We start from the raw sequence: 12,635 nt of genomic DNA on the forward strand, positions 1-12,635 counted from the left end.
GTGGCTTTGATTTCACCAGTGCAGTAGGGAGACTGAGACTATTTACCAACATATTTTATCAGTAACATTTCAACCTGGGTAAGGGGGGTGGGGGGAAGGCATCTTATCTTTGGTATTTGTACTTGAGATTCCTTCAGAATATTATGATTGTATTATTTACTGACAAATATGAGGATTAGATTGTCAATCAGACTAATATGAATTAAAAATCTTGCCCAGCATCAAGCTTTGCTAAGTAATTTCAAGGATATAAGCTATCAAGTTCAGATAAGACACGTCATATACCATCAAGTGGTGTACCTTATGTCATATGCCCCAGGTAGCCCTACCTCATAGATTCTGACTTCTATTCACTATGGGTAATCCCTTAGCCACAGACATCTTGCTAGGGACAGAGATATGGTCTCTTATTCATAGCAGGTAACATTAGTCTATTTACCCAAAATTCCATTTGACAAAGAGATTAGACTAAGTCTTTGCTTTCCTCTAGGAGCACAAATGATTGTACAAAAAGAGAAACAAAATTTGAAGCACTAAAATATGTGATATGTTAACAGTTCTAACAAGGCTTTTATCTAGAACACAGTAATAAATGTCAACATGATATAGTAGGAAGAATTGAAGATAAATGGTTAGATATTGCGTTTTATCCATACGACTTTGTGCATTAGTTTTTTGAGCCTCAGTTTTACTAATACTCCAAAGGGTAGGGAAATAAGCCTATGCAGGCAGAGAAAACTGCCTATTCCTCTTCTCCCAATGTCTATTCGTTTTCCTTGTGGTTCTGAGCAACTATTACTTATTTTATCTTGTAGCTATCAAAGCATCTCTTAGTAGAGAAACCAGCAAGCACACCCATTAAAACCAAAGCATGAATTTTGGGGTGAGGATCAGTGAGCCTCTCTTAAGAATACTTGAATTTTCACAGGGATAAAAATATTTATTTGAGCCGGGCGCGGTGGCTCAAGCCTGTAATCCCAGCACTTTGGGAGGCCGAGACGGGCGGATCACGAGGTCAGGAGATCGAGACCATCCTGGCTAACACGGTGAAACCCCATCTCTACTAAAAATACAAAAAACTAGCCGGGCGAGGTGGCAGGCGCCTGTAGTCCCAGCTACTCCAGAGGCTGAGGCAGGAGAATGGCACAAACCCGGGAGGCGAAGCTTGCAGTGAGCTGAGATCCGGCCACTGCACTCCAGCCCGGGCTACAGAGCAAGACTCCGTCTCAAAAAAAAAAAAAAAATATTTGATTAAAATGGTAGAAAGTGTTAATTATAAAGTTTCACATATTAGCAAGAGTCATAGAGAAGCCATTTGGGACAACAAGAGTATATTCCTAGACCATGTAATCACATCATTTGAGTAGCTGCTTAATGAGTCTATTCACAATGAAAACCTAATACATAAGTTCTTTAAACAGAAACCAGTAGCATTGTTAATTTCCACTTTTGTTTCTAAATTGTTGCTTTTGTCTTATTGAGAGCATATTACTTACTTCAAACACCTTAACAAACAAAGCTGGGTCATACACAAATGTCCTACTGTACCAGCAATATGACAATATGAATATCCTGCAACCTGTCAACAACCAGAAGACAAAGATGTATTTGGAAGGGGCAGATGGGAAGTGAAAAAGAGAAATAAAACACACTTTGCAGGGAATATTTTGCATACATAATTCTGGGTGTTATATTTTTAGCTTGCATAAATAAACTTCATTAATCTTCATTTTGAATATACAGGAAAAGTTTTTCTAGAAAAGACTCATTGTCACAGGCCGATGAGGTAAGTTAGGATAGCATATGATTAATATGCTACAATGACGTCTAAAAGAGAAGATGCTCTTTGAAGTTGTGTGTGAAAAAAGTTGGAAAGAGTGTTAAGACCTTGAAATACTGGAACATATTTCAAAGAGAAACTTGACAAGTTAGAGAAATGGTCAGATAGAGAAATGAATTTTAATCAGACTGAAAGGAAAATTAATGTATTAGTTTTGTCAGTTTTACCTTCATCTTGAATCTGATGACTGCCTGTCACTTCCTCTGTGGTTTCATCTGACCCTAACGCGACACTCCCCTGAAAGGTCTCCTGTCTTCCTTTCTTGCTCTTCTGTAGCCCATTCTTCACTTCTCAGCTAAGGTGATGTTTTGAAGATGTGAATTAGATTATATCATTCTTTTCTTCAAATCCTCAAATAATATTTATGATATAATTCAAATTCTGGGCTGCCATGGTCTACAAGGCCTCACATAAAATGGGTTCTGCCCACATCTCTGTTTCATTTTCTTTCTTTTTTCTGCCTCCAGGTTGGCACTTTTGTTCCTTTAACTCTCAATTTATCTTGGTGCTTTGTGCCAGATGTTCCCCCAAAGTAGACAGCTCTCCATAACTCTTCACACGGCTGCACTTCCTGCTACTCTCATCTAAAGTCACTGCCTTGAGCCGATTTCCTTAATCTGGCTCTAAATAACAACCCAACCCCATCTCCACTACAGTTCATCCCAATAACAGTCTAATCTTCTTCATAACATCTATCATTATCTGAAATCATCTTAGTTGTTTCCTTTTAAAATCCACCTTCTCTCATGAGAAAGTAAACATTGTGTGGGCAGGGTCATTATCTTGTTTGTCCTATATTTCCCACCCTTACAGCAGTGCTGGCACTTAGTAGGTGCTCAGTAGATATTCACTGACAGTATAGGACAGAAGTCCTCAAAGTGTTGTCCAAGGACATTTGATAGTCCCTGAGACTCTTGCAGGAGGTCCAAGGGCCAAAACATTTTTCATCATCTCACAAATATACAATGATGCTGTCTAGAGGCCAAAGGATACATGCTATTACAAAAGACTGCCTGCAGAAGTAGTTGTGAGAATCTAGCTGCCTTAAGCCAAACATCAAAGAGATTGTCAATAATGTAAAATAAGTCACTCTTCTCACAAAATTATCTGAGTGTGGGGATACAATTATTTTTCATAAAAATACATAATTTATTTTAACATGCAACATGCAATGAGATGGCTATTTTAAAATGAATTAATAAATATATACATGTTTTCTCAGTCAATTCTCAATAGAGTAAATACTAATACATATACACAACCTATATAAGAAACATAAACTTCTCAGAGGTTTTCAATACATTTAAAAAGTAAAAAGGGATCTTGAATCCAAAAATGTGAAAACCACTGAAATAGAATCTCATCAACTAGTCTCCTTTACTCTCTAGGAAACATCCAGTAGAACTTTCTTCTCCAATTAAAATTGCCCTCAAATAAGGTTTTCTCTTTCCTGATATCCATGCTTTTGCTATTCATTGTTTATGAAATGTCTGTCTGTTTCTCTCTTTCTCATTTCTCCATGCTTGACATATACTTTAAAGCTGTTTGAAGTAGTATTTTCCATGAAATCTGACTCATAGCTAAAAGTTCTCTCTATATACACCTTTAGAGCATTAAGAACCTATACTACCAATGACAATTAATATTGTTATTTATCTTCTCAAAGTGCCTGTAAATCTCTCTAAAGGCAGAAAACTCTCTAAAGACAGAGACTGTCAGACAGTCATGGTGCCACCTGTATGTACCACGCAGGCAACAGAAAATGATAGCAGAATCTATCCAATAAACTCTCTTCTCCTAAAACCTAGCATGGGATGATATAGAATAAATGGAAACAAAAGCATTGGTTAACTGTCTACCCAAAAATTAATATTCTGGTAATACTTACACCTTATATAACTGTTGGGATTCACCACCCAAGGTAGACAGAATCCTCACTACCATCAGCAAAGATGTTCAGATCCTAAATCCTGGATCCTGTGAATATGTCCTTCAGACGTAATTAATGTTTTGGATCTAGAAACAGAGGAATGATCCAGGATGATCTGAGTGGATCACCTAATTACATGAGTTCTTCAAAGCAGGAGCTTTGTTTGGAGCAGGAGAGAAGTGGCAGAAGGGGAAGTCAGAGATATCTGAAGCATGAGAGGGACTTCACTTCCCATTGCTTGAAGACAGAAGAAGGGGCACTTAGAAAGCATGAAATGAAAGAGGGCAGCCTCCAACCAAACTCCAGCTGCGCTGCTGACAGCCAACAAGGAAACTGGACCTTAGGTCCACAACCAGAAGGGAGTGAATTTAGCCAAAAACATGAATGGCTTGAAGCACTCAGTCTCAGAACCTCCAGAAAGGAACATGGCCCTGCCAACACCTTGACTTTGGCCCAAGCAGAGGACCTACCCTAGACACATGATACCCAGACTTCTGACCTACAGAAGTGTGAAATAATAAATGTGGATCGTTATAAGCCATTGTTGGTTATTTTTACAGCAACCATAGGAAAGTAATAAAGCACTCATGGCATGTCAAATTCCAATAGCCCTTGCAGCAGGTACACAAAACCACCAACTTCTTCTAAGCTCCATGTACTGCACTCTGTCCACTCACCCTGCTGCCTTCTTTAACATCCAAATTATACACACAGTAGGTATGTTTGCATAATTAAAGGATAAGTAGAAGTAACACTCTTTTAAAACATTGTTCTCTTACTTGTTCTCAATATATATTTGTCCTTTGATAAGGAACTCTTTGCAAGGTTGCTGTATGACACTTTATTCTTAAAATTTTTGACCAGTTAATTTAAAAGTGAATCCAAAAGGATGTCCAAATCTAAAGTCATCTAAACTGTTAGTAGTGTCAAATGAGATTACTGCACTACCAGCTCCATTTGGAAAAGTAACCAGCACCTGATCTACAGCTGAGTTCCAAGTAATTTAGTTGTCAAAGTGATGGAGCACAACTCTTCCATTTAATTTATATGAAATCTGTATCAACTTGACTGTATCCTTTGCTGGGCCAATGGCAATTTTTCTGGACAAGATATGGTGTAAGTGGCAGGGCCAAGACACAGGAGAAAAAAATGTAGGTGAAATTAAAAAATAAGATGAAAGATTACATGTTTCCTAGGCATCCAAAATTTAAACCATCTCTTTTATGCTATTAAACTCAAAGTTTCGTGACCTTATTGTATTAGTAATAATAGCACCAAGGTAACAAGTCCTTGGAATCTTCTATAGCACAGACTATTAACTAGGCTCTAATAAAATATCATATTTTGTTACCACTGTAAGTCACTTGTGTAGGGCATATCTTGGAGTTAAGACATAAAGACTGACCGTATTTATTGACTGTTCATTCCCTTTAGAGGAAAAAATGTGAGGATAAGCTTTTTATTTGATACCTAGACCAACAGATTTCCAAAGAGCAGGGATCAAGATTTTTTAAATCTCTTAAATTGTCTGAAGCGTGCTCCTTCCAGTAGATCATAGAGAGAAATAAAATCTAGTTCTAGTTAGACACTCTGCTCTTTGAAATTAAAAAATAACTACATTAATGTTAAATAGGCCTTTCCTCCCACTGATGAAATGTTCCAAAGTTATTTATCACACCTTGTCTATTACATTTTTTGAACAGATAATATTTCTACCCTCTAATTTTTTAAAGCATTAAAATATACAGAGAAAAGTTTCAGTCTCATCTCTGTCTCTTATATGTCCAGTTTCCTGCACTCCCACAAACCCTTCTAAAACAACTATTGTCACTATTATTATTATTTTGACTCTTTCAGAGTTGCGTTTGGCATATACAAACAGTATTATTATTACTGTATTTTATCCCAGACATGCGGTAACATAATTTACAGACAATTATTTTCACAGAAGGCTAGTAAGTCTTAGGGCCATTTGACAGATTAAAATATCAATACTCAGGAAAATTAAACCTTTTGCCTACATATATACTGACACTTGAGAGTCTTGCATTTTTCTGAATGGTATTCTATATCTATCATACCTTATTACCTCTGTTAGCACATGATTACCTACCATCATTTATTATTATCTGTCAGCTTCCTGCACACAAAATCCCCATCACAAGGCACTGAAATGATCTTAGAATTCATTTAATCTTTCTACCCATGCAGTGTCTGCGTCACATGGTAACTCCCATTCCTCTTCAATGCTTGGATACCTCCAGTAAGTTGTAAGCCCTTTAACGGTGGGAGACATTTTTTGCTATTGTTTTCCCTGTTTTATAATTTATCATCTATTCTTTTCTCTCTTCTATCAGGATAATTATCCTGGCATAATTCCTTTTATGTGACTTCCCAGTCACAATTAGTTTTTTACTATAAGAATAATTTGTAATCAGTTCCTTATAGGATCTCAGTACTTGTTCATTGTTGCTTTTTCATATATTTGATAAATATTCAATTTAGAATAAGCATTGGTAATAACTTCTGTATCTTTACAAACTAATGACTGAAAATAATCATTATAATGTAAGACTCCTTTAATTGGGTTTCCGAAAAGATTGTGTCATAGGAAAGAAGACTTACTGGTCTTTGAAGGAAAAAATAAAAGCATTACATGGTCAGGTAGGTACGATTATTACATATACTTAGAAATTCACCGTGTCCATTATTATGTACAAAGCTCAGAGAATTGGATATAACTTTGTTTAAATCAGTGTTTTCCAAACATATTTTCACATTGAACTCCTTTTCCAAATAACATAGAGGAGCACCCTACAGGCCATTTTCATGAACCATACTATGGGGAAAAATGTTACAAAAGACCATTTGTTTTTAAAATTGTTGTAATAAAAAAAACAAAAAAAAACAAAACTCAATTGTATTCAGCATGTGTAAAACACAGAAGAGAAAGCATATCTGAAAGAATGACAAATAGCTCAGTTCCCTTTTCCAAGCTTCACAAAGCTGCATAGTTCATCTTCTCAATATAACTCAGAGAAGGACAGGGAAAATTTTCTGTATGCACATAAATGTATTCATAGCCATTTTTGAATTTATAATACCTTGGCCTCCACAGCTCAGACTGAAGAATTAAAAACAACAGTATTTCATAATTTTCTTGATTTTTTTAAACTTCTGATAGCCAAATAAATCACACATTGCTGTACTTACATTGTATGATTATTTGTTGTTTTAGATAACTCCTCAGATGAATTCACTAAAATAAAACACTGTAGCCAATATGTTTTGCTTTTTTTGTCTGGACAGTCTTTTTATGGCAACATATAATATAAAAAGTAATATTTCTTCATTGTCACTGTTATAATTATTTCTCTGATTTTAAAAACAATAACACACAAGTTTTTTTTCCCTCAGGATTCTCTATTATCTCTAAGTGAATTCTCCTGCCAAGATGCCCTTTTTGTTTTATTCTGCTTCCCCTTGAATAATAGGATATAAACAAGAGACAGAAGTTAAATCTCCAGTGAGAGGGAAAAAGTAAAACCTAACGAACAGACAACAACAAAAAAAAACTGGTGACAGTCTCAACATTCTCAAATGTTTTGCTCAAGCACTCTATTACTGTTAGGATTGCTCATTTCATTTAATTGTAAATAAGGTAGATTTTGCAGCTAAGCAAAATAATGACAGAAGCTAGATCTTTCCAAGGTCAAATAGTTATAAGAACATCTGTACCTGAGAGTAAACCACCAGAAAAAAGCAAGAAAAACTCCTAGTAGTGAGACAGAATGAGGGAAAGGGGAGAAAGACTAAAATGTACCTGTCAAGAAAATGGCGTATGTTTAACAGACCCAGGTAACTCTTTTTTGATGACTGGAGTAACACATAAATGTGACCTCTGCATCAGGTATTTCTAGATATCCAGATGGCAATCAAGGCAAAGGAGCAACCTTGGCTTAAAAGTTTTATTTTAGAAGGTGGTGGAGGGTTAAGAAGAAGGAAAGGTAAAGATGTGTCAACATCATCTTCTACAAGGTTTGTTCATATGTTATAGTCTATTTGAGAATGGTTCATTTAAAGTATGTTTTGGTGACCAGCGGTTGCCCAAATAGGCCCTGCCTCAGTAGAGAAACCCACGGAGTGCCATAAAGGGCATCAAGGATAGACCTAACATAAGAGACTAGTTACAGTAATTTAATAGCAATTTAATTCAGATCAGAGCTGTGCAATAATGAGGATGGTTAACTATGAGTTGATGTTTATTGTGTGTTAGAATTTGTGTTAAGAATTTAACATGATTATAGATTACCTACTTAATTAATCCTATATACAATCCTGTGAGATTAATTATATTAATTCATTTTCCAGGTTAGAAAATAGAAACAGACTGAATAAGAAACTTGCCTAAAGTCATATCGCTTCTAGGTGGTAAAGGCATGATTCATTTTAAGTTTACTGTAGAAAAAAATAAAATAAAAGCACAATTCAAAATATGAATATATTAAAATATATCTAGGGGAGCCAACTCTGAGTTTAACTTACATCACTTCTGGTGGATTGAATGGATTTCAGTGATCACTTGGCTACATTATATATAAGTGGGAAATTTTCTAGGTATAGAAATGTATAAACTGGGTCAGATTCTAGGAGAGACTTGGTGGTCAATAGTATCTTTATTATTCTCTACTGATAGAATAGTATGCATCCTCTTGTATCAAGAGAGAAGAAAGATTATAAAAGATTGATACTAATCCAAATATAGTCTCTTTGAATTGTTTCCAAACTTGTCCTCTTGCTGGTTCACAACTGGGTCAAGACCAATTTTTAAAAATATGTATTATTCATCTTTTGGCAAAGTTTCCTTACAATTCTTATATCAAAGGGATTAGGAAGTTTGCATTATCTAAAAATATAGAAATAAAAGAAAAAATGAACTTGGAACAGATTACCATTTCAATATGCTGCAGGATATTTGCAAAAATATTTAAAAGAGATACTTTTCTAAAGCATTAATTTAGAAGCTAAAAAGTTGAAAATTGAATAGATAAATAATGGTTTCATTTTAAGAAATAATTCAAAACGTTATATGAGAAAATTAGGTCATATCACTTTTTTTAACATTGCAAGTCTTCAGGATTTTTGGCTTAATGTGTATGTGTTAATTTATGTTTTTGTCTTATATTAATATCTTAGGGTTCTGCGTTTCATTCCCGTCATTTTATTGCTTTCCTTGACCTCATTATTTATGATTAATTAGAATTTTTGAAAACCTAACCTAGCACAAATAAATATCACTCAAAGAAATAACAAAATATTGGCCCTTCTTCTATCACAATTAATGTAGCATATTAATAATATATAACATTACAATTTACAGTACTTTCTAAATATAAATTCCCTCATATTTTTCTCACCAAAACCTATGAGTTAGATAAGGCCGGAATTATTATTGTTCTTTTACTGATAAACCAATCTTTCAAGAAGTAAAATTACTTGCCTGAAGTTATGCAGCTTGATAACTTACAAAGAAAATATTTGTTTACAATATATACCCAGAAACACACACACACACACACACACACACACACACACACACACCCATCCCCAGGAACTGCTGATTTCTAGCATAAATCTACTGTAGCTCAAAACTGAATTAATGATTATCTAGTTTGGTGGTAAGTTGACATTTTGACAAATGTGCCTCACTATAAGAAGAAATCATACAAAGATGAATGTATTTACAAGTTTATTTGAATCATAATACAAATGGGCTTAACTTCTAATTCTTTATTCAATTGGTCCATATTTTATCAATTTTATTTTAACAAGTAAATGGGTACGATTCTATTGCTTTCAGTAGATAAAATTGAATCAGACTGATGGTATCAATAATTACGTTAAACCTATCAAAGTATTTGAGTGCTTTGTGGTAAAAATTAAAAGTGATAATCCATGGAGGCACTTAGCAAAGTGCCCGGTATACAGTAAGTGCTCCACAATTATGTGAGTAACATGCTCCTTTATATCTAATAACAAAGTAGTGATCTGGCACTATGAATAAGATATATCTTGACTTTTATAATTTTAGATTACTGGATAATCTCCTCCCCAATGCAGTTGGATTATTTCCAGCCTCCCACATAGAATGTTTTTCTTGAATAATTCAGTGGGAAATAAAGGAGATAAATGAAGCCTCAGAATATCAGTTGCACCTTCAACCTCATTTTAACATTTCCTTCTAAGTTCTTTCATCCACACGAGTGGACTAATGGTTGCTGCCCCCAGAGACACAGCTGATGAGCCCATGCTTGTCTCCTAATCTAGGAATTGCCCTTATGTTAATTGGCTTATGGCCCATAGTGTGATCACACATAAAAGATCTGCACAGACAGGAATAGTGGTAATAAACAAAAACTATAAGAGGCTCTCCTACAAATTCTAATTAGAGATAAAGGAGTCAGTAAGTAGTACAAAGAAAAGCACGAAAATCACACATGGAAAAGAAGGCAAACTGAGTCAAGTTACTCAGCAGTAGACTACTAGAACAGTGATTCACAAATTTTGCTATGGATCCCCGTCAAGCTTCCAAGTGCTAAACTTCATCCTGGTGTCTACCAGACATCACTATCATGAGGTTCTTGTTCTCTCTTGAACGCTTGATCAAGCAGCTATTTTACAAAAACCATGGTTACTGCCTTCGCCACATCTTTGTCAATCCTTAAAACGCATTTCCATTGTTTAAGTGACATCAATGAACTCTCAACACAACAGTCTACTAACTCCAGGGTACTTTTTGATACATATACCTGCTGGGTTATTTAGTCATTGCCTGTTCTGAGTTTGAGAAGACTGTTAAGACAATAATCACATCATGCATGAGATACATTCTGGTATATTTTATCTAATGGCTTAGCAAATACTTCTGTTAATGGCAGGGAGACTGTTGCTTTAGTAAATAACCTGAGCTTATTGATAAGGGAAATTTGATAGCAATTGGAGAATTATAATTAGAATTAGAATCTCTAATTCTCCAACTGGTAAATTATTCCTCTAAATAGTTTATTCAAGATAAACATTGGTTTTACAAGAAATCTTCACAGTCAATAGATACTAGCTGTGGTTTATAAAAGCTGAAAATCCTTTTAAATATTTCAGTTCCCTCTGATAGTCTTATATTTGGCTCTATTTAGCCAAATATGTCAATGTCATAGGAAATTCATAAAATGTTATTGTCAAATGGGAATCTTATCAATGACTGGTGCATTTTTAATTTCAATATGATAGCAGAAGGCAACACCAATATAAGTCATATGAAAAGACATATTTGGATTTTTTTTTTTTTTTGGCTATAAGGCAAGGGTCATCTGAAACATTTCCCATTTCATATTTTGCCAATTTATCCTTCATTGTTTAACATAAAGGCTTCTAGTTTTCCTTGTTTCATAAAATCTGAACAATCACAAGGTGGTAGTAGCCCATTTATCTCACGGTAAATTTCAAATAAACTTACACATGGTTTAGATGTGTTTAAAGTGGCAACTGTAATTTCTATTGGGAATATGCAGCTGTCTCTAATGATTCTGGTCATACATTTACATTCACTTTTTTGTCTGAATATTTTCTAAAGGAAAATTGGTGTGTATGTATTTGCTTGGCCCAACTTTGATATGTCTTGCTGGCTTTCATCACCTTTGGAAGAAATTGCATTTCCCAGCGGAATGATAAGTGATGACCATCCTGTGGATTTTCACAGCTGTACAAAAGACATTCAGGTGCACTTGTCTTTTGAATCAGAACTCAGTTAGCCCCTCTCACATTTACAAAATTGCTTTTGGGAGAGTCAAACCTGGATGACTTCCAAGCTAGTTAAAAATAATTCTGAAGAAAAGTGCAGTGCTGGTTCTTGGCGGTAGAAACGTGAGTTATGTTCAGCTGCAGCAGATTCCTTTCAGACGGTTCTGATACCCATTTCAACTTCCAAATTTCTTGCAGACGTTATCTTGTACTTTCAGCTTTCTTGTGATAAACATATTGAAAATTCAGTCAAACAGCTTTTTATCATTTCAAAACTTGAGCTCAAATTTAATCCTGCTGCCCTGATGAAGCCCAGGAAGCTGCTAGGGCATTTTCATTATATCCAGACTTGACTGCAGAACTCCTTGCCATTCTTCAGGACTCTGACAGCATCATTCATTTAGAACAATGTGATCGATCCAGAAGAAGCCAACGGCAATGAACTCTGGGTACTCATATAGAAGAGCATATCCTATCTAGTTGAAAAATGTTTCCCTCTTCATTCTTAGCCTAGAGATAAAGTATCCCATCATTTGGACTTTAGATCCTAGAAGATCTTACAGATTTTCCTACAGTATATTAACAGTGTTTACATTTAAATCTCAATCATTAGCTACAGATGGATAATCTCCAATCAACAATGTTAGAGTTGTCTATTATTAATACATATCCTGTTTGTAAAAATGCAGATTGCTAACTGAACATTTTGTTTCTCTTAAAGATTTCAGCCATTATATAGAAGTAACCTACTAATCTTTGATATATGTAGGAATAGAACACTCATTAGTGTTTTAGGACTAAACTAAGAAAATTATTAATTCCTAAGCTGGCTAACACTCTCAAGATTAGAACTCATATAAATGAATCTGAAAGTCAAAGAACAATAGAGTTGAAAAAGATTTAGAAATGATCTCGTGTAATGATTCCTAATCTAGGTTCTTCAGGCACTCAAAAAAAAAAAAAATGGATAAGCAAGTATAGGTGGTTCATGAACTATTTTCAATACTTATAAAATTATCATAGAAACTGTAACTGAAGGTTACAGTTAACTGCACAGGTTAACTGAAT

The 12,635-nt window shown here is 34.8% G+C and overlaps 1 protein-coding gene across 16 annotated transcripts in view; it reads right to left on the reverse strand.

Annotated features, from left to right (window-relative positions):
* Positions 1-12,635, reverse strand: part of NRXN1 (neurexin 1) — a 1,133,364-nt gene that overhangs the window by 790,236 nt on the left and 330,493 nt on the right. Inside the window, exon 8 of one of the 16 annotated variants that reach the window (XM_025353839.1) lies at positions 6,875-6,894. The exons of the other annotated variants lie outside the window; for them this stretch is intronic. Within the exon in view, the coding sequence (XP_025209624.1) occupies positions 6,875-6,894 (20 nt within the window). The remainder of the gene's footprint in view (positions 1-6,874; positions 6,895-12,635) is intronic. 16 annotated transcript variants of the gene reach the window in all.

The sequence above is a fragment of the Theropithecus gelada genome, chromosome 13 (genome assembly GCF_003255815.1).
Source record: "Theropithecus gelada isolate Dixy chromosome 13, Tgel_1.0, whole genome shotgun sequence".
Classification (NCBI taxonomy): Eukaryota; Metazoa; Chordata; class Mammalia; order Primates; family Cercopithecidae; genus Theropithecus; species Theropithecus gelada.